Source organism: Hakea prostrata, chromosome 1 (genome assembly GCF_041222555.1).
Source record: "Hakea prostrata isolate BN-2017 chromosome 1, UWA_Hpros_2, whole genome shotgun sequence".
Taxonomy (NCBI): Eukaryota; Viridiplantae; Streptophyta; class Magnoliopsida; order Proteales; family Proteaceae; genus Hakea; species Hakea prostrata.
In genome coordinates, this window is record NC_142600.1 from 11,078,386 (window position 1) to 11,098,389 (window position 20,004).

Genomic DNA, 20,004 nt, shown 5'->3' on the forward strand with positions numbered 1-20,004 from the left:
AGCTAGCTTTCCCTTTTGGCAATGGCATGCTTCTTCGTTGGAGAGTAGGTCTTCCGCTCTGTGTTGTGAGGACTAGTTGAAAAGTTCAGAACAAATAGAAAGAAAAATGGTTGAAATTAATTCTTCAAGTAGAAAATTTTCTCAATCGAAAAAATGAGACAAGTGCAATAACTAGGTGCACATTACCGAGCCACATCATGATATTACTAGGTGTCCAGTGGGCCTTATATGCACCCACCCACAGAGGAGAAAACTAATTGATTTCAGCAATAGCTGGATACATTTATTTATGGGTGGGACGATCCAAATGAACTTCTGGCATGCATGATATTAATTTCCACCTAGCTTCTATGGGGCCGGATGGCCAAGGACTTAAGCTGAAAGAGGCCATTGTGGGTATTTATTGACAAGATATTCTCTCCGTATATTGTTCCATGGTTATTACGATATATATAAATGTAGATTTGGATTTTGGTTTTAGGATCTAAAACTGCTAGAGCTAGCTTCTGCTTGCTTTTGCAATTGTGACCCGCTAATAAGGTCTGATTTGGAATGAGACACTGGTTGATCCGCTAATAAGGTCTGATTTGGAATGAGACACTGGTTGATTCTACTTCTACAGTTGAGAGAGATCTGTCGTATGTAGGTAGCTGGCGGCAGCTGCACTGTAGTTGTCTGACGTCCTTATATATACTAGTACCAGTGTCACTGCTAGCTCTGTGGAATTAAAACATGAAGGTGGCTCTTGAGGAAGGAATTAAGACATGCAAACAGATATATCCTTTCAAGTTTCAAGGGTAAGGTAACAGCAAAAACAAAATCCGATCTGAGAAGCCGTATGGTCCCTATCCGGCCCTCACAGTTTGATGTGTCGCAAGCAAGGAGCACTAATCTAGTTTTGGATCGATCTGATAAAGACTGCGCATAGGCATGTCTTCCCAACATCGATGTGATGTGATGTGATGAAGATGGAATAGGAATAGGCTTTAGAGGTAGCAGCAGTAAGTAGTGTTGTTGTCACTTACTTATCTCTTGCAGTAAAGTAATGTAATGTAATGTAATGTAACGTAATGTAATGAAATATATAACTGAAAGCCAGAACGTCATAAATCACCATCCAATTGGGACACTGGTTGGGTGGGTTGGTGGGGAGGTATTATTCTCTCTGTTTTGACATTTTAATTAATGTTAAGCTTGATTGGTACCGTTACATCCATATTTTTTGGGGGGAGGTTTTCGGCAGTCGGCACAACGGAACGGAAGGCGACATTAATTTGATTGCGACTCTCAGGATGATTTCAGCTTGATGGGTTTGCCATTTTTCAGTGACATCCCATGATATGATATATAGTATGATGTTGTTGTTCACTTGTTCCTTGGGTGGAGATCTTCGCAGTGTGAGACAGAAGAGCATCTCTCCAACCAAAATCCCAAAAAATTGAGTAGATCGAGCGAGGGAAAAGCTAGCTAGGGAGTAGGGACCCCCGGCCCTCCCTCACTCACTCACATCATATGGATTCTCCTCGTTGGTGGATAATAGTTATGCTCAACATGATGCCAATGACAATTATCAAAGGAACAAAGGATATATCATATATGGCGTGTGTTCGCACCGCAGGCAGGACCACCAAAGTCTAACCCTAGCCAGCTGGCTAGCTCCTCATCCGACCGACCCATCAGAGATTACATCACCAGGAATTGAATACTGCTTGCCCATCTTTTCTATTTTTTAAATTAATGGGGCTACAGCCTACAGGTTGGTTTTGTTTTGTTAAGTTTTTTGTTACCTTTATTTTGCTCCTTGTTTCGTCTCTGGTTACAGATGTGAGCGTTCTTCAATTCGTTGATGAGATTATATATTCACAGTAATTTCTCATCATAGAGACGAACAGTACATCTTTTTTCTGAAAAACCCCATGCATATATACTTGATCGATCCATCTCGAACTATAAATTAAGATATGGAATTACCATGAAGCATGTATGTTTGATATATGTATCCTCCGAATAGCTTCTAGAAACCAATTATTCTCTATTTTAATGCTTCATATGAATAATGAATTTTGGACCCAGAATCTTTTTTTCCGAGAGTGCATGCCAAACAAGCCATGATCGGCTTTACTGTTTCTAAAAGCAAATTATTTCGATCTCTCTCAGCAATAAATAAGAATATGTGGTTGGATATTCGCGCGGAGTTCCATTTCATAGCCCTTAGCCTATCCATTGAAGTTACACCATGCACGCTCTTAATATATATATATAATTTTTATTTTCGACATATATAGTTGTTTGTGTTGAACCTGAAAGCCGGAAGATGAACAGTTGGGTTGACTGAACCTTTCTTTTTCTTCTTCATCTTCTTCCTGTTACTTATGAAAGTTAAGTTAAAGAAGGAACCTTGGGTTCTGAGCAGAAAGAAGCTCAATGATGTATTAATGGTGAGGTAATGAGGAAGCAAATTATAGGTCCAAGGGAAGACTGATTTAACCGGCGGAATGGGAATGGAAATGGGAAAGGGAAATTAAAAATAATAAGATACTAATCCAGTGGAGTGGAGAATAACTGAATAAGCCCAGCCAGCTTCGCTCTTTTGAGGAATATGGAGGAAAGCAAAAGAGTTTTTTGGAACCTGAAACTTGAAAGAGACATCATTCGTTAACGTATGCATGCATGAGGAGGTCAAGTGATTGAGATTCATTCAAAACGTACCCACAAGTGCGTGGAGCGCGCTCCAAGGCAGCAGCTGGTTTGTATTACTGGAAATTGTTAAGAGTAGTTGATGATAATATTGTAAGCTAGCTTGTTACTCTAAGTTCTGGGCTAGCTGCTTCTAATTATGCGTACATGATTCTGAAACTGTCTTCAGGGTTCAGCCACTGCTCACTCCATGCGTTAACAAAAGTATCCAATCATCCTTAGCTGCTTTCATAATATTGTCCATGCCATCAAATTCATCATGGAGAAGACCTGAGACATGACATGGGCTCCATCCTCGTAGGTCAGGTACATGGATTCCATCACCATTTCTTTCAGTTAACTCACTCAGCAGTTACTGAGAAAGAAAGAGAATATACTAAGAGAGGGACCAGAAGAGAGAAGATGACGACTGACTCTAAATCTTTTGGGTTTTGAGTGCTTAGGGAACCCATTTCATACCTTCCACTTTAGATTATAATTTTTGAGCCCCTATAAAGGAAGAAGTCATGCAGAAATTAAAGAAAGTTACACATATTAGAATCAAGAAAGAAATAAAAACAAATAGTAAACAATGTTAGGGTCTTGACAAGTTGTACTGAGTGGAATTAGGACTCAGGAATGGATACCCAAAACTAAAAAAATTCCGATTCCTGGACCAATGGGGAATGACTTGTGACCCTGTTTCCGGGTCACTTACTGAATTTATTTACTAGTAAATATTTACATATTGAAATAATTTAATGAATTATGGGAATCAAACTATATCCTGGATTTTTGTGTCTTCCACCGCTTTCACACTAAGCTTGCCCTTCCAGCGATCCAATCTCCGTAATATCTTTCTGGACTTGCTGAACTAATTAATAATGCCCATGACATGGCCATAACAGGGAAAGAAAGAAAGAAAGAGTGAAAAAGAAATGCAAATATCATGATAATGTCTTTTGCTTTCCTTTACCCGTCCCCTTTGGAATCCCCATAAGTCAAAATCTTTCTTCTTTCTATAATTCCCATTAGTAGTCCTCACTCTCGCCTTCCCTGTTCCCACCTACATCATAGATTCATTGTTCATCAAAGGACCGAGGCGAGCGACAAATTTCAGGACAAAAAGCAAAATCAGCGTCAGCAAACCGTTTCTGCAATTGCGGGTAATTTGTCTCTTCAGACACTCCACTCCATTAATTAGTTTTAATGGGGAGCTTCGTATCTTGAATTCCATATTGTATCTTCCCCACCACCACCACCACCACCACCACATCAAACTTTTCACCCGGAATTCCTTCCGAAGCTTCGTATTCGTATACCTCCCCACTACCGTACGTATAGTCGTCATCTTTCACCCAGAAATTCCATCTTGTTTCTTTCCCCTACCACCATCCTCCTTAACTAGAAAGAAGTTTATTTCATCAGATGCCTGGGACCTCTGAAACTATGAAACTTGAGCAAACCCAGTTTGCATCCCCTCCTCCTTTACGTTTTTCCGATCCCAATTTTAATGAAAATCACTCAAAGTTAATAAAATTTAGGCCCATTTTTTCCTCTCAGAGCTGATACTGAACAACCATTTCTCTATTCTGTAAACCTCAAAGATAATTTAAGCGTCCGGATCATAAGCTTAGACACTTAGAAATAAGTTACGAGATTTAAGCTCCACACGACTGTCAAAAAAAATCAAAATTGTATTATGTGTTAGCTGTACAGCGTTTGTTGAACACAAGAAACAGATCGAAAAAGATAAAATGCACAGAGAAAAACAAAATTGAATTGGGTTTTCTCTTTATACTTCACTTTCGTTAACAAAAATTTTCTTCATTTACAACAGTCTATCGTTTTTGGGATTTTTCTATTCCTTTCTTTCCCAGTATTTTTTTTTTTGGGTTACTTCTTTCCCAGTAATTAGTGTTCTAACGAGCGAACAAGAAGAAGAATAGTCAAAAAGGCATGATATGGGTGGTTTTAGTATCATAACCAGAAAGACAAGATTTGGAGTTAACACGGAAGATCTTAAGGAGGTCGCCGGACATCTGCCGGACGGACGGCGAACAATTACTCTGCATCAAAAGCAATATCTTGGTCAAGCCGTTGGCTTTGGTAACGGTCTCCTGGGCATTCTGGTCTGTGAACAAATGACACACGCTCCACAGTATCACCACGGCATGCTCTGTTGCCTTCTTTGATACTTTGAGCATTTTCTGTACTATGGCAGCCACGCAGCCTGGATCATCACATATGGCCGTGCGACCCGCCGGGCAGGTGGACACCATCTCTAACAACTTCAAAACCTTCTCGATGATGGAAGCTCCCGAATCTGGCCGTTGGAGCAATTTAGCGAACAACTCGACAGCTCCTAGTTTCACGATTTTTAATCGGATTCGCCTCGGCATGGATATCGCAATTAAGCAAGATAATCCGGCATCGATGGCTGCTGCAGCGGTAGATTCATCCGTCACCACGGGGCTCAACAAACGCAACAGTTCCGTTAAGACGCCTTCCTTCTCGGCGATTAGAAGCTTGGATTCGGGGGCCACAGCGATGGATTCCAAAATCCGAGCGGAAGCGATCCTAGAATCCAGTTTTCCGTTTTGCAGGACTAGAAGAATGGAAGACATGAAATCACGATCGCCCTTTAAGATATATCTCATGAGCTGCTCCTTGTCACCGTAATCCATGAGAATCAGGTCCAAAAGCGTAATTGCCTGTTCTAAGATGTCAGTTTCTTCGTCATTGCCCAGAAGGGCAACGATGGTGGAGACAATATCGTCGGTCTCAGCGAGGAACTTGCGGTTATGGTCAGACTCACGGGCGAAATCGATGATCTTGGACAAAGATGAAGAAAATTTCACGGTGGTGTCTCGGTCTCTTTGGCGGTGATGTATGGCGTTGATCAAGGCTTGGGCTTGGGCTTGGTCACGAGAGAGGACGGAAGAAGAAGAAGAAGAAGAAGAAGAAGAAGAAGAAGGGGAAGGGGTAAGGGAATCGGACCAGATCTGGATGAGGCGGTGGAGGGTGTGGTTGGGGACGAAATCCTTGGTGGGTAAAGGCTGCATGGTGGCTGGGCAGGTGTTGTTACCGCTGTCGAGCCACTTTTGGATGCTGGAGCGATCATAGGTAACGCCCGTGCACAGACTGACGGGGGATTTCATCACGTCCAGGGAGATTGGACATTTGAAGAAACTGGGCACCGTGATGTAGAGATCGTTCTTCACCACCATCTTCTTTTCTTCCAATCTCATATCCCCAGGGGAGAGCACAGCTGGAACAGAGAACTGAAGAAGTTGCTTGGAAGATGCAGTTGGAACCACAGAGAGAGAGAGAGAGAGAGAGAGAGAGAGAGAGAGAGAAAGAGAGATGGGAGGGGGGAGAGAAGCAAAGCTGGATGGGTTTTGAAGAGGAGAGAAGCAAAGATGGAAGAGAACTAGAGAAGAGTAGACAAGATCCAAAAAACATAAAAATTAAAAAAAGAAAATGCAATCTTTGGGGTTGGGAGGGGAGCCGATGCGATGCGATAAGACGGTCAAAGCGAATGACGTCAGTGAGAAAAATTAAGGAGATTAGGGAGACATTAGGAATCTAGATCTGCTCTGCTTGCGGTTATGTCATGTGGACTGTGAGGGCAAAGTTGTATTTCGACACTCAAATTTGGTTTTGAAAGGGTCTTTGGTCAACAATGTGTTTGTTTGCTTCGGTCACTCGCCCACTATTTTAATACTAATTTCAGGGGGTGGAAGGAAATTAAAGCAACAAAAGGGAAAAAAAGAAACAAACGGAATGTAATAAAGTCACAAGGAAACGTGGAGTGGTGGGGGCCTCTCTTCTCTCTCTTTTTCTCTCTTTTTCTCTCTTTTTCTTTCTTTCTCTTTCTTTCTCTCTCTTTCTCTCTCTTTCTCTCTCCTCTCTCCAACCAACCAAGACCGTTCGACTCCACTTTTGGAACTTTAGGCACGAGCGTGCGTCTGTACGTGCATCTCTCACCTCTTCGTGTGCATTTCACAGATTTTCTGATTTTCATTTTAGGGGTAGTGGGAGAGTGGGAGAGAGGGAGAGAGAGAGAAAGAGAGAGAGAGGGACTCGTCTCTCCTTATTAATCCTCAATCCTTATGGGGCGTGAGGTTGGTTGATCGTCGCTTGTCTTCGTTGGCTGGTTGATCGCATCATACCCTATGAGAGGAGTAGAGGACCCTACCCTATCCAAAAGAGAGAAGGAGAGAAAGAGAGAAAGATGTGAGTCAATTTACCTTTTTCTCCTTTTTGATTTGGGAGAGAAAGTCAAAGATTAGAGTAGAAATGGCACTACTTTCGGCGTGTACTCAATTAGTTGAAAATCAAAAGTAGCAACTAGCTAGCAAGCAAGAATGTTCACCCAAAAAACAGAAAAAGGTAGCAAGCAAGAATAATTCATATATTTTCATTCCAAAAAACATGAATTAACCACTTTTAATAGATTATTAATATCTATATGATAAATATAAGAAGAAAACGTTGGAAAGAAGTATATTTTAGCACTTAGAAGAATGAAGTATGTTTATTATATATAAATTTAGATTCATTGTAATGCACCATGGGATTCTTTGTCCAAATTTAGAGGCCGAGACAACATGATTTCATGTTTGAGATATTCAACATTTGTTCTATACGGTTGCAATTCATGCTCTTAATGGGCTCTCTTAGTCATTAGACTAGTTTAGTTTCGGTTGATTTATTTTATTTGTACTAGTGGGTCAATTAATACATTTGTAGACCATTTTGTAGAGATTCTAGAAATTTCTCTTTCTGTTATATTTGGTTTTAATACCTCTAAGTCTTGTTCTAAAGGGTCTAATACAAATTTTCTTCTGAAGAAAAGACAAAAAATAAAAATAACCACACTATAAAAATCTAGTTTTAAATAATATCTAATCTAATTTTTTTGATCAATGTAGCAAATATCTAGTCTAATATAAACACAAGATTATATGGATACTAGGATTAAATTAAACTGTCCTAAGTATTAATCGATCGACGAATCATCTCGTTACCAGAAAAGAAAAATCAATCGAAGAACGATGCCTCAAACCATTGACCCATTAACAAGAGTTTTGATCCTAATTCAAGGTTGAATAAGCAAGCATTTTTCCGCACACAATTAGCCTACAAAAGAGTCAGTGATGAAATCCACACACACATGAGTGCATGATTGACATGAGAAAAAAGAATTGTGTGCAAATGGAGGAGTAGTAGGATGGTTAGTAACCTGCTTCTAAGTGAAGAGGTCATGGGTTCAACTTCTACCGGCGGCAAATGTAATATCCCTATCCCCATATTTAAAAAAGCGCATTTGTAAAAAAAAAAAAAATAATAATTACGTGATACTACAACTACCTACCTGACTGAGTGAAGCCTTCAGCCTTCAGCCTTGTATTGTATTTTCCTAACTTCCACGGCTCCCTCACTACTCGGTCAAAGAATAACCAGTCAACAAGCGCCGGCATAAAAGAAACGAAAAACCCAAATATTAGGATGTACCTAACTAATTAATTAATTAATTAAGTAGATAAAATTGACCAAACAAAGTAACAAACAAACAAACATTACCAAATGTGGGGTCCTGGACTTGGGAGTCTTGGAGGATTAGTTTGACCATCAAAAGCCAGACAGACAGAGAGAGTAAATTGTACATACATACGTGACGACAGATACTTCCAAATCCACGACTTCCTCCTCATCATCTAATTAATTAATTAATTAAGTAAGGCCTAAATGAAAGAACCGGTCAACTTTCCGCCGGCATAAAAGGAAAAAAAAGCCGTCCAAATATTCTCTAATTCTTAACTTAATTAACAAGTAGAATTAATTAAATTTTTTAGATGGTTTTGGTCGGTGCGTTTTGTTGCTCCGTCCAGGTCCAGCTCGGTGGGAAAGAAAAAAAAAACGGAAATGGGTCCGGTTTCGGGTTTTAGTTTTAAAGTGCACTCAAACTTTGACTAACTAGCCTTTAACTAAGAAATTAGTAATGATCAAAAGTTAATTAGTTCCAAATATAAATCAACAGAGTCACTTATACGCCAATGGTCGACGGTGACATACACCACAGACCACCGTGAGGAAGGAGGAGCTAATTTTTCATTTTTTTAAAAATTTTTTTTTTATTTTGGTGGAAAGGAGGAGTTAGGCTGTTTGGTTGGCCAGATTTAAGATCGAAGAGCCTGGTTTGGCATATATATATATATATATGCATAATATGGAGAGGAGACGTTTTTGGTTGTGGGGTCACCGTCATGGATTCATGGAGGGCGTGGGCCGCGACGACGGAAGTATGAATTATGATCATGAGAGTGAGAGTGAGAGTGAGACGCAAACACCCAACTTAGACTTTACGTAAGTTTGAAATTTACATCCCCGGCCCCCCAGGCCCCCAGGCCCCAGCCATGAGTAGAAAATGATGCTTTCTTCTTCATCATTCACAAATTTATTAAGACTGAATTGATACCAGTCAGTAAGTCCACGGTCCACGCAAACCCACAGATGTAGCGATATATCAACGCAATCGCTTTCAGATTAATTTAAATTTCAAAGTTCAAACACAAACGCAAGGACAGACCTAACCTTAGGCCCGCCCGCCCGCACATAGACATGTATATATATATATATAGAGTCCTATAGTCATCAGAAGAAGAGACAGAGACAAAGGATGGATCGACCACCAACCTTGTCCTTCTTTCCTATACATTCATTTCAACTCCAACGTGAAGAAGGGTGCGTAGATTTGGATCCGTGTCCGACTTGCTTATTGCTTTAATTCCAGTAGTGAGATCCACAATTCCACATATGCTCTCTAATTTTCTTCTCATTGTTTCTCGGTCAAACAACTCACCCGTTTTAGTCGTTTAATTAGAGCAGATCGAGACAGCTTGGGACTATGATCGATCGACCACAATCCACAAGTCAAAACGAAAACCTCTACTGTTTTATTATTTTTAGCTAGGGTTTGGTGGTATATATATACATACAAGCAGGGCCAGAGGGCCCTGAACAACAAACCACCCTGCCTAGCTACATAATTAATTATTCATTGCTAGGAATCAAATTAAAATCAGGCACGGTTGTTTGAAGTTTGAGAAGATCAATTCATCCTATATATCCAATTTTTTTTATTTTTTTTTCTTTCTAATGATTTCCACTCAAATATTTGACTATATATATATATATATATACTTCATGAGCTTTTAAGACTATAAATTAAGGGAGATTACATGAGCTTTTAAGACTGTAAATTAAGGGAGTTTAGTTTTAATATAGAGCATTAATGATGAGGTGGTGATTGATCAAACTAACTGATGGAATTAAGTTTCATCAATCGTGCGGTATTTGGGTTGCATTGATGCTTTGTGAATACTTCATCTCATCGTTGTGCATTGATGGTGTTCAAGCGCTATCCAACCAACTATATATGCTATTTCTTTCTGGTTGGTACCCTTATGATATATTTATAGTCCGCTACTCCTCAAGGATCTCATCACACTTAACAGATTGGCCTTTATTCTACTAACTAAATTTGAATTTCAAATAGTTAAAGAATGACCATAATGCTTTTATACAAAGTCATATGACCAAATTACCCCCCCCCCCTAATTGTCACTGATCACACTCTACCTTTCACCCATTTCCTTCCTTCATCTTGCCTACCAGAAATCACTCACCTCAGCCAAAAACCCTAGATGACAAGTTTCCTTTTACAGACATGTCGAATCCCCAAACCCTTGTTTCTTCACTGATAATTTTCCATGGTTCGATTATTTATCAAGTTTATGAAGGTGAAAGAACAGTTGTTGGACCACCAGTTAACCCAGTTGGGTCATTCAAGAGGAAGATGATCATGGACGATCTCATTGCTAAGAAAATGAGGGTTAATTAGTCGCACGGGAAATCCGCACTGTGAATCGGTGTCATTTGATTGAGAATCCACACTGTGAATAAGAAGGAAAGTGAGTTGAAATGCGATGGTTTTCGATGAGGATTCATTGTTCGTGGTCTTCAAAATTGTTATTTGGATCCTAGATCAATGTTCTTACGTGTTAGGGGCTTTAGGGTCATTTCACATTTGTATGGGATATGTAGGTCTTATGTATTTATATGTGAAGTTATTTAGGTCTTTTCTGTGGTTTGTATATATATCTCTTAAAGGCCTTAGGGTTTCATATCTTCCATTTCTTTCTCTCGTGTTCTCTCTGCGGTGCGTGAGCTTGTGCTGTGGAGCTCTGCTGGAGATGCTTGGTTGCTGCTGCTACTTCGTGAGGTGTTTGAGTATGGTGTTGGTGAAGCTATGGTACTTCTAAGGCGTGGATGAGTTTCTGGTATTGGTGGTCTCGGTTTTGCCTTGAAGAAGAGATTGTGATTATGCGATTATCATGTGTGGTTGTTCTGATTTGGTTAATCTCTTTCTTGGTCCATGTCTCGTGAGTTTGTGTTGAGTAGCAACTAGATTTGTAATCTTTTCTTTGATATTTGATAGTGTAATACTGTTTGTCATATTCTTGAATGTAGGTTTACATGACTGAACCAAATAAAAATATTGTGTCATATTCTTTAATTTATTTCTTAAATATTTTCGCTGCAATAAGGTATGATTTTCTTAACAATTAAAGATGAGGATTCATTGTACGTTCCTGGGGTTAAATGTGAAATCGTTTTTCAGTGTGTGTGCGCCGCTGGATTTCAGCCTCACTCACTAGAAAGGAGCTACCGGTAAAAATCTCTTTTTAATATTCCATGATCATCATGTGAAGTAGATGTATGTAAATGCATTAATCTATTTTAATTAGAAGTATCTCTACTCCATTATCCAATTAAGCTTGGAAATCTTTGCCGGGAATGAGACTTGCTAGGCTCAAGATCGACTTACTTAATAGTTAATATATCCAGGCCCAAAAGCACTCATCAGTTAAGTCCGAACCTTATTATTGTTTTGCAATTAATATTAATTTCCATCTTGATTTTGGTCATCTGTGTCTGATGGCCTAACCTTGGAGTTGGAGTTGGAGTTGGAGATTACCCAATTTTTAGCCTAACCTTGGAGTTGGAGTTGGAGTTGGAGATTACCCAATTTTTAACCTGTTGAATTGCTTCCATCCGTTAAATAATTACAATGGGTATGTGGGCCTCCTCGATCTGTTGTTCATATTAATTAATTTTCAGCATTTTGATGCATAAATATAGGCCGGGGGAAACGTTGGCACCAATTGAAGACCCACCCATCCAACCCAAGGTTAAGGTTGGGAACTTAATTGCTGAATTTAATTAATTATGGCATATGCAGATGGTTTTACGTACTGACCAAAAACAGAAGGCTTGAAGCTGATCGAACTTCTGATGGGATATCATACAGTACAACTCTGTCCTCTCCCTCCATTCATTCCCCGCTACCTCACCAGTACTCACCAGTTCTATATGTTTATCTATTTCTAATTTTACTTAAAAATAAATATGAGGAGGGCATGAACCCGGGCATAAAAAACAGAGACAACCCTACAGGCTATCCTAATTCCTAACTGACGCTTGGAGAAAGTAGAAATAGTATATATATATATATATATGACTATATGAGAATATATTCCAGAAAAAGGGAGAGAGAGAGCCAGAAAATGGTCTGGTCAAACAGTACTGGACGTGCATTACATTACTTACACGGTTACACCTTTAAAGTGTTAATGCATTGTGGACAGATGACAGCTCATCTCTTATCCAAAACGTACACTACGGGTCCCTCCCTCCCTCCCTCCCTGCCTAGCATAGCTTGTATTACGCGGAAGCCAATCCAGGCAGGCAGGCATTAGGGTGAAACAGCTCTTCCTGATTGATTGGGATATATTCAATGGAAAGTAAATATATATACAATTGCTGGCTACCTTAGACATGGCATGCAGCTCTTCTTTATGACTTGGGCAATCGCCATGTACCACAGAATCTTTTGATTTGTTGGGGGTGGGTCATGAAACTCATGAGACTCATGAGACTCATGACTCATGAGGGGAGTACTGCTACACTAGAGATTCAACATATAATTAACCCCGTGGATAAAGACTCGTCCATGAATTCAACCATCTAACATACATGCATCTTTCAGTCATACGTATGAGATATATGTCTACGGAAAACGAACAGACGCGAAAGCTAAAGACATACCATTTATTTATAGACTGCATGCATGGGCATGACTTACCTGTTCGGTTGCAATTTGCAAAGCCATTAAGCCCACGTCCCTGGACCCTGATCCCTCCCTCCCTCCCTCCCTTTCTGTGTACAAGCAGAAGCAGCACTTTATGTATCAGTATGTATATATTATTTATGTCAGATGCTCCACCTGCACAAACAGGGGCAAAGAAAGAAATTACTTTTGTCCTTAACCTCTTAGTGAAGTAACTATCTACCAAAAAAGCTATATCCTAGGGCCTAGGCTAACTGCTCTGCTTGCTCCAGCAGCTCCACCTCTCCAGTTTCCATCATATGTGTCTGTCCCCGTGTGTACGTTTGACACACACAAACAAACAGACAGACCGACCGGGAGAGAAAAGGAGTCCGGATCCGCGACTCGCTTAAAACCACCAAATACAGGGGAGGCCAGGGTGGTGATGGGAGGGTTTTTTTTTTTTTTTTTACATTTTCAGTGGTGGGGCCTACCTTTTTTGTGGTGGAAAACCCGTCGGGGAGTACCCGTCGAGGGTGATGATCCGGATTCAGAGAAAAGGGGGTTTATCTTTCTCCATGGTGCGAGTGTGGGACTTGAAGAGCAGAGAAGAGAAGGAGATACATGTATGTAAATTTGCATAGTACGCCACAGGTAGAAGACATACCAGTGGGTCCACTCCAGACAGTCACCTAACCTAACCTGAAGAGTAAGGACGGGAGACGATCGACAACCAATCAATCCTTCCTAGCTCCTATTCTGTTCCCTTTTCTCTCCTATGGATATATCGGATCCCTCCAAGGCTCCAACCCCCCATGCCTCGCTCACAGGTCACACTGTCACAGACTCCACTCACAGCCACGGGTGAGGAGAGGAAGGGAGGTTCACATCACATATTTATTTATATATATAATACCTCTTTTTCTTCCTCCTCCTTTCTCGGTACTAGTAGTACTACCCCACTCTTCTCTTTTCATTCCATTAATTCCGTTTCATCTTAGTATTTAATATTTATAATATATATGTATCAGTCTCCTGCTGTTTCATGAATCCTCGATTATACCCTTAATTTGAACTTTGAACATGAACTTAATTGATTCATACAATCATCTCTCTCTCTCTCTCTCTCTCTATATAATATATATAGAACCTCTCAAAGCTCTCAGAGCTGGGCTGTCTCCAGCTTCCCAAAGGCCTCGAACGGCTACATTCCATTCCATGTATCTAACTAAACAAACACCTTAATTCTAACCCACTCCTAGCTAGCCAGTACGCAGCTTTCCATGCACACCCTCCCTCGCCTCGCCTCGCCTCGCCTTGTAGTTTTAACACATATATGACATTGACACGGGCCACACGGCATTTGTTTCTCCATGTTTCCATCCTTCCCCCATCGTTTTCTCCTTACTAGCTCACATCTGGAACAAGCATTCCTCACGGATCCCCTATCTTTCCTATCTTCTTATTTATTAATCTCTCCTCCAATTACCCTTCATTTCCACCTCCTCTCTCAACTCTCTTATTTTCCCATTCACTGCTTCTCTTATTTCCATCTCCATCATCTGTATTAATCCCCAATCCCCCCCGCCCAGCTCATTTCTATTGTGTGTGTTTTTTTCTTCTTATTTTTCTTATTTTTGGGGGGCCAATGGGTCTCTATACAAGCAGGCTTGTAATTCTCCTGCTGTCTTTGTTCTTCTTATGCATCTTCTTCGTTGGACTACAATGCCATGCCTCAAGAAGCATTCATGTGTTTGAGGTCAAATCCAAGTCATCAGGTTACTTCTTAGGGTTCTTGCCGAGATCGGTGCCGATCCCACCTTCTGCTCCTTCAAAGAACCACAACGACTTTGGCTTACATAGAGAGCCGTCACCATAAAAGATAGATGTTGTACAGCTAGCTATGAAGAGCGATTTCAACAAGCAGAGGTGATCTTTTTGGCTTTCCTCTCTTTCTTTCTTCTTCTCATGAGGACGTGCAGGATTGACGTACGGCTAATGTAAATGAAGTCTTCATTCCTTTCGATGTAACTTGATTAGAAAGCTTATGTTTAAAACCTGCAGTTGGGTTTTCATTAACCTTGCCTCCTCGTGATTTCAGGAGGTCAGTGGTTCAGTCATTGGGGTTTCAATTGAGTGTTTTTTTTCTTCTTTCTTTTTCTTCAACTGATCCTATTTTTCGTGGTGTGAAACAACGTGGGAGGGAGATGATGATTCGTAGCTTGACACAGACTCTAAGACTTCAATGTTTAGAACCTTTTGTATAGAGAAGAGATGATACAAGGCAATTTTTCACTTAAAAAAAAAAAAGAAAAGAAAATAAAAGAATTTGTGATTTAATTAATTTCCGAAATTTTTTCATCTCGTTTTGCTTCCTATATATGGTACTGGAGAATATGATGTGACCCCCCTTCATTAGAAATCTGGAATATATCACTCGCTTGGTGGATTATACGATCCTTTCCTTTTTCTCACTTGCCTTTTCCCCTTAAATTATGACAAATGTCTGGTGCTTATGCTCTGCAGTTTTAGTTGATTACACTAAGTTTACCATTTTCTCCGGGTTCGGTGATGATGGTAGTATGTCAACTCTCAAGTCCCCACTCCTCCTTTGAATACTTGTTTTTATCAATTCGTGATTTAGAAAAAATTGACTACTGCTGACAAGAGAAAGGAAGAGATAATGGGCTTCCCTTTTCTTGAGAGATCCATACATCCATATAGAGAGAGAGAGAGAGAGAGTGCCACTGATTTAGGTCATTAATCCATCTAATGATCGATCTCGTGTGCATTGTTCTACTGACGGTGATTTCCCTTTTTCTGTTTTGGGTGAGATTATTCGGATCATGAATAGGGTTTCCATCTCAATCAAAGAAAAAAATGAGAAAAGGATGGTCGCACTAACAACTATCTATCTATCTTGTCTGTTGGGAGTTGGCGCATTTCACTTATTGCATTATATACTTATTAAAGCTATTCAAATTCAAAATCTAGCTATTTCTGCTATTTGCTAAAAAATGAAAAAAGTAATTCTCAAAACGAAATAGTGATATACGCTTTTCTCTAATCCGAAAATTTTGGGAACGGAAGAAACCCTACAACAACATGGTTTGACGGAGGAAGCTAGTGTCTTATGAGCCCCCACTTCTCATCCTTGAAAGTCTTTATCTTAGCAGAGATCATGAGCCCCACTTCTCATCCCTTGTAATTCAAAGATATTTGCTGTTCTAGGAAAGACTATATATTCAGCTAAAATATTTTCTAAAATTAACTGTAATGTCTGATTGATAGATTTGTAAAGTTTTGCTATACCATCATCACGTAGGAAAGGAAATAGGTGAGAGGTTCGTTGGAAGAAGTGCCCATCGATCTGTGATGTGATGAATCTGATGATATAAGTTACACCTGATTCAATTCATGTCCTATCAACAAACTCTTCATTGAAAATGAATAATGAAAATTACAAGTAACTAACTTGGAAAAGAGAGATGAATGACACCAATCCCAATCAATCTTTACCCTGCCTGGGCTGGGCCTGGCCTGGCCTGCATGTAAACTTGGAAACGGAAACTAACTATTTTAATAAATGTATCAAATTTACCTCGATTATCTGATAATTAACGTGACTTGGTTACAGTGCCATGTAGATACCTTGGAGAAGCAATTCGTTACAGTAATATATATTGTAAGTGTTGATGATCAACGAATGTAAATACGTAGCTTGCAGTACTGACAGTTCAAGCATTCTAAAGGGATCGACAATAATTAAATAGAGATGTCCGTTATCGATGAAGCTTTCTCTAAACCAGCTAAGCATGTTTGTCTTTGGATGAATGAAGAGCTTTCGTTTGAATTATTAGAGTCAAGTTGGAAGACATGCGTCAGAAAGTTCACTGGTGATGACAAAATATAGAAGAAGAGAAGAGATGGGCACCCCATGAAGATTGAAGAATACTCATATGGGTTTCGTGATATTGAAGGATTTCTGCTTGCTTGCCTGTTACGTACCATCCAAGATTGACCTACTGCAAAAAAAAATAAAACCAAAACTAAAAAGATTGACCTGACCTACTGCAGTTTACCCAAAAAACCAAAAAACAAAAATTTGACCTAGGTACTAGTAGTCCAGTACTACTGAACTTCTGAAATAGAAACTCCCATGGAAATCTAGGATCCCCTGAATGCGGGCTGACACGTCAAGGTGACCGACCATGTGGCTGTCGGTGGTCAGTGACAGTAAAATTAAAGATTTTTTTATCTAATGAAACAACACTACTACAGTACAGAGTCTACAGACACTACTCCACTTGAGATATGAATTTCTATAAATTTCGTCTTTTCCCCCTTCTTCCCCTTCTTCCCCTTCTTCCCCTTCCCCCAGTGTGGCAGTGTGGCAGTGCGGCAGTGTCCCCCACCCCCAAAAGAATTTCTATTTCATCCCGTAACAATAACATATGATCGATCCAGAAAACGGCAGTTCCCATTGAAGTCTGTCTGCAACTTCATTGACTATATAAAAGCTTCCACGCTACTCTACTAGTTTGAAATTTGATCTTCTCTAGCAAATCAACTAAACCGGCCACTCTTATCGATCTCCACCTGACCTGATGTGCTTGGGACATGGAAGTCAAATTGCTCCGGTGGCATCTTCTCAGTGGACATGGGTTCAAGTCAACAAAATGGGTGGGGAAATTAATAATCTGTCTGAATCCTAAAATCTAAGTAGGAATAAATTCACCCATGGAACTTGAACTTGAACTTGAACTTGACGTCATCATCATCATCATCATCTACCTAGCTAGCTTTCTTCCTTTAATCAACCAATTAGGTATTTAGGCTGAAAATTGACTCACACATTTAAGTGAGTGGAACCCCATGCCTGATGCCTCCTCCCTGTAACCCTGTAACCCTGTACGAATTAAGATATAAATCCACCGAAAAGATCAATTTAATCAATCATGACGAATCCAAACTTAAGTGGCTAGCTCTAATTGGCCTGATCCAGTTTTTTCAATTTAGTCAAAGCTAATCACGATCGATCTGGTTGACTATTTAAATTAAGTGTAATTGTAGGATTTGGTTTAAGCCTTTTGACTAGATCTGCCAGTGGATCACATGAAATTAATGACTCCCACGGCCCTACTGACCATCATATATGTATATATATACTCCTGACCTGAGATTAGATATATTTGATCATCAAGATGATGAGGGGTCCTACCATAAACTGGTGTCCCCCTCCTCTTCCATCCCACAAAGTAAGTAAAAATGGAAATAGTCAACTCATCGTCCATCATCAAATAAATTATGATCGAGACAGACATGGGAGTCATACTTTAATAAGCGATCTGTCTTTCTCTTGTGGGGAAACAAGAAACAATGAACAATGAGTTGGTTGGAAGAATAATTACAACTCTGAAAATTTTGCAATATAATTACCACTGGGTCCCTGTTCCCATTTTCGTATCTTTACTTTCAAGGGATAAGTCAGTACACTTTGTCCCAAGCTACCCAGGTGTGTTAGTTAAGCGACTTGCTCCAATTGATTAGGACGACGAAACCTAGTTATGCACTTACTTGGTTTTCAATGCCTTGTTTGGTTAAAACTTATAACATAAAACCAAGTTTCCATTGGTGCATTTATAAATGTAAAATCTATTCTGACATTGTATTTATGCTGCAAACAATCTTAGCCGAGGGTCGGTCATGGCATGTTTTTATTTCTAAATTTAGGTGTGAGAAGCAGTTTGACTAACCAGACCGGTCAGTCCTGCAGTCCTGCACATGAGGGGAAACCCAACCCAACAAGTTCATGAAGCGTAACAAGGTAGAGACAAAAGCAGGATCTGAGACCGTCCATAAAATCCAATAAGAATGGCTGTTGGACGTTGATAGCCTCACCACGGAACATATTCCCCAAAACTTCAACCCAGACCAACTTGTCCACCAAGCATCTTCCTTTAACATAAACTCGAGTCTATAACTAATTTTCTTCAACCAATATACATTGTTTTTTAAATATCGCAAGTTGCATCTGGAAGATGAGCAAGAATTAGGGGACGAAATGTTGTATTTTGTCATAATTGTTGAAACATATTTCATACTTCGCTCTCCAAAGAAATATGTTTTGTTTTGCCTTTTTTTTTTTTTTTTTTTTTTTTTTTTTTCTTCTTCCTTCTTTTTTAGTTGATCATTGTCCATCTTTCCTCTGGTATTGGCTTTGATATTATTTGATAGTTTACCTATAATTGATTAACTTTCTGGATCTGATTAAAAATAAAAAACACGAAAAGTTGCACAGAATTAAAACCCAGACGCGAGAGGAACACAACAACATATCCCACTTGCATTCCCCCATCCTTTCCAAAGCGTTATTTATCCCGGAAAAGAATTCATGGTGAAGAATTCCCTGAGAAACAGGAGAAGCTACAACTGAAGCCGGCGCGAGCGCGCTAAGGCACTTGATCCACACCCCCAGTGGTCTATTTCTTAAGTCTTTTTAACTATCCCCACAAATCTCTAACCACAAAGAAAAACTATACCCGCATATCATTTAACAGATAACACACACCCACCACTACTATCAGCCAGCCAGCCAGCCACTACACTCCAATTTTCAAAGCCGTGTCTTGCACTTGACTGGGAAACTTCAGTACGTCCAAAATCATTAGGGCTTAAAACTTGACCCGGCGGCTACAGCTAGCACACATAGAAAATCATATCTTGCTACAGCTTTGAATTCAACAGCTACTTGACATGTTCTCATATGTCATTCTTTGCCTAAGGTATATCCCATCATCAAAACACTCCACCCAAGCATACATACATTCGACCATACAAAACAAGGACAGCAAAAGACCCCAAGAATTGGAATTGAAGTTGCCCAAGGCCACCACAACCTAGCCTAATCACAACCCACAAAACTGACAACCCCCCCTTCATTAACTCGTCAAACTTTGTAGTTGACAACACTTACCCTTCAACGCTTCTTCATTCCCCCCAAAACCCCTAATATAGTAACACGAATTTACATCAAACATCCTGATGTTTTCCCGGCAACAGGATAGCTAGCAACACTGTAACTTTAGAAGAGGGGGGAGGAAACCCCAAAGTCTACCAGCAGAAACCACAAATTGAACAAACAAACTCCA

At 39.9% G+C, this 20,004-nt stretch overlaps 1 protein-coding gene across 1 annotated transcript; it reads right to left on the bottom strand.

The window, feature by feature from the left end:
* Nucleotides 1–4,375: 4,375 nt before the first annotated feature.
* On the bottom strand, nucleotides 4,376–6,079 carry PUB29 (plant U-box 29). The gene has a single exon (XM_089146820.1). It carries the CDS (start codon nucleotides 5,925–5,927, stop codon nucleotides 4,626–4,628), a length of 1,302 nt encoding a protein of 433 aa, XP_089002946.1. The 5' UTR covers nucleotides 5,928–6,079; the 3' UTR covers nucleotides 4,376–4,625.
* Nucleotides 6,080–20,004: the final 13,925 nt, after the last annotated feature.

Bases quoted from the DNA above. Each gene is read 5' to 3' on its own strand.
- PUB29 (XM_089146820.1), bottom strand. From the start codon at position 5,927: ATGAGATTGGAAGAAAAGAAGATGGTGGTGAAGAACGATCTCTACATC.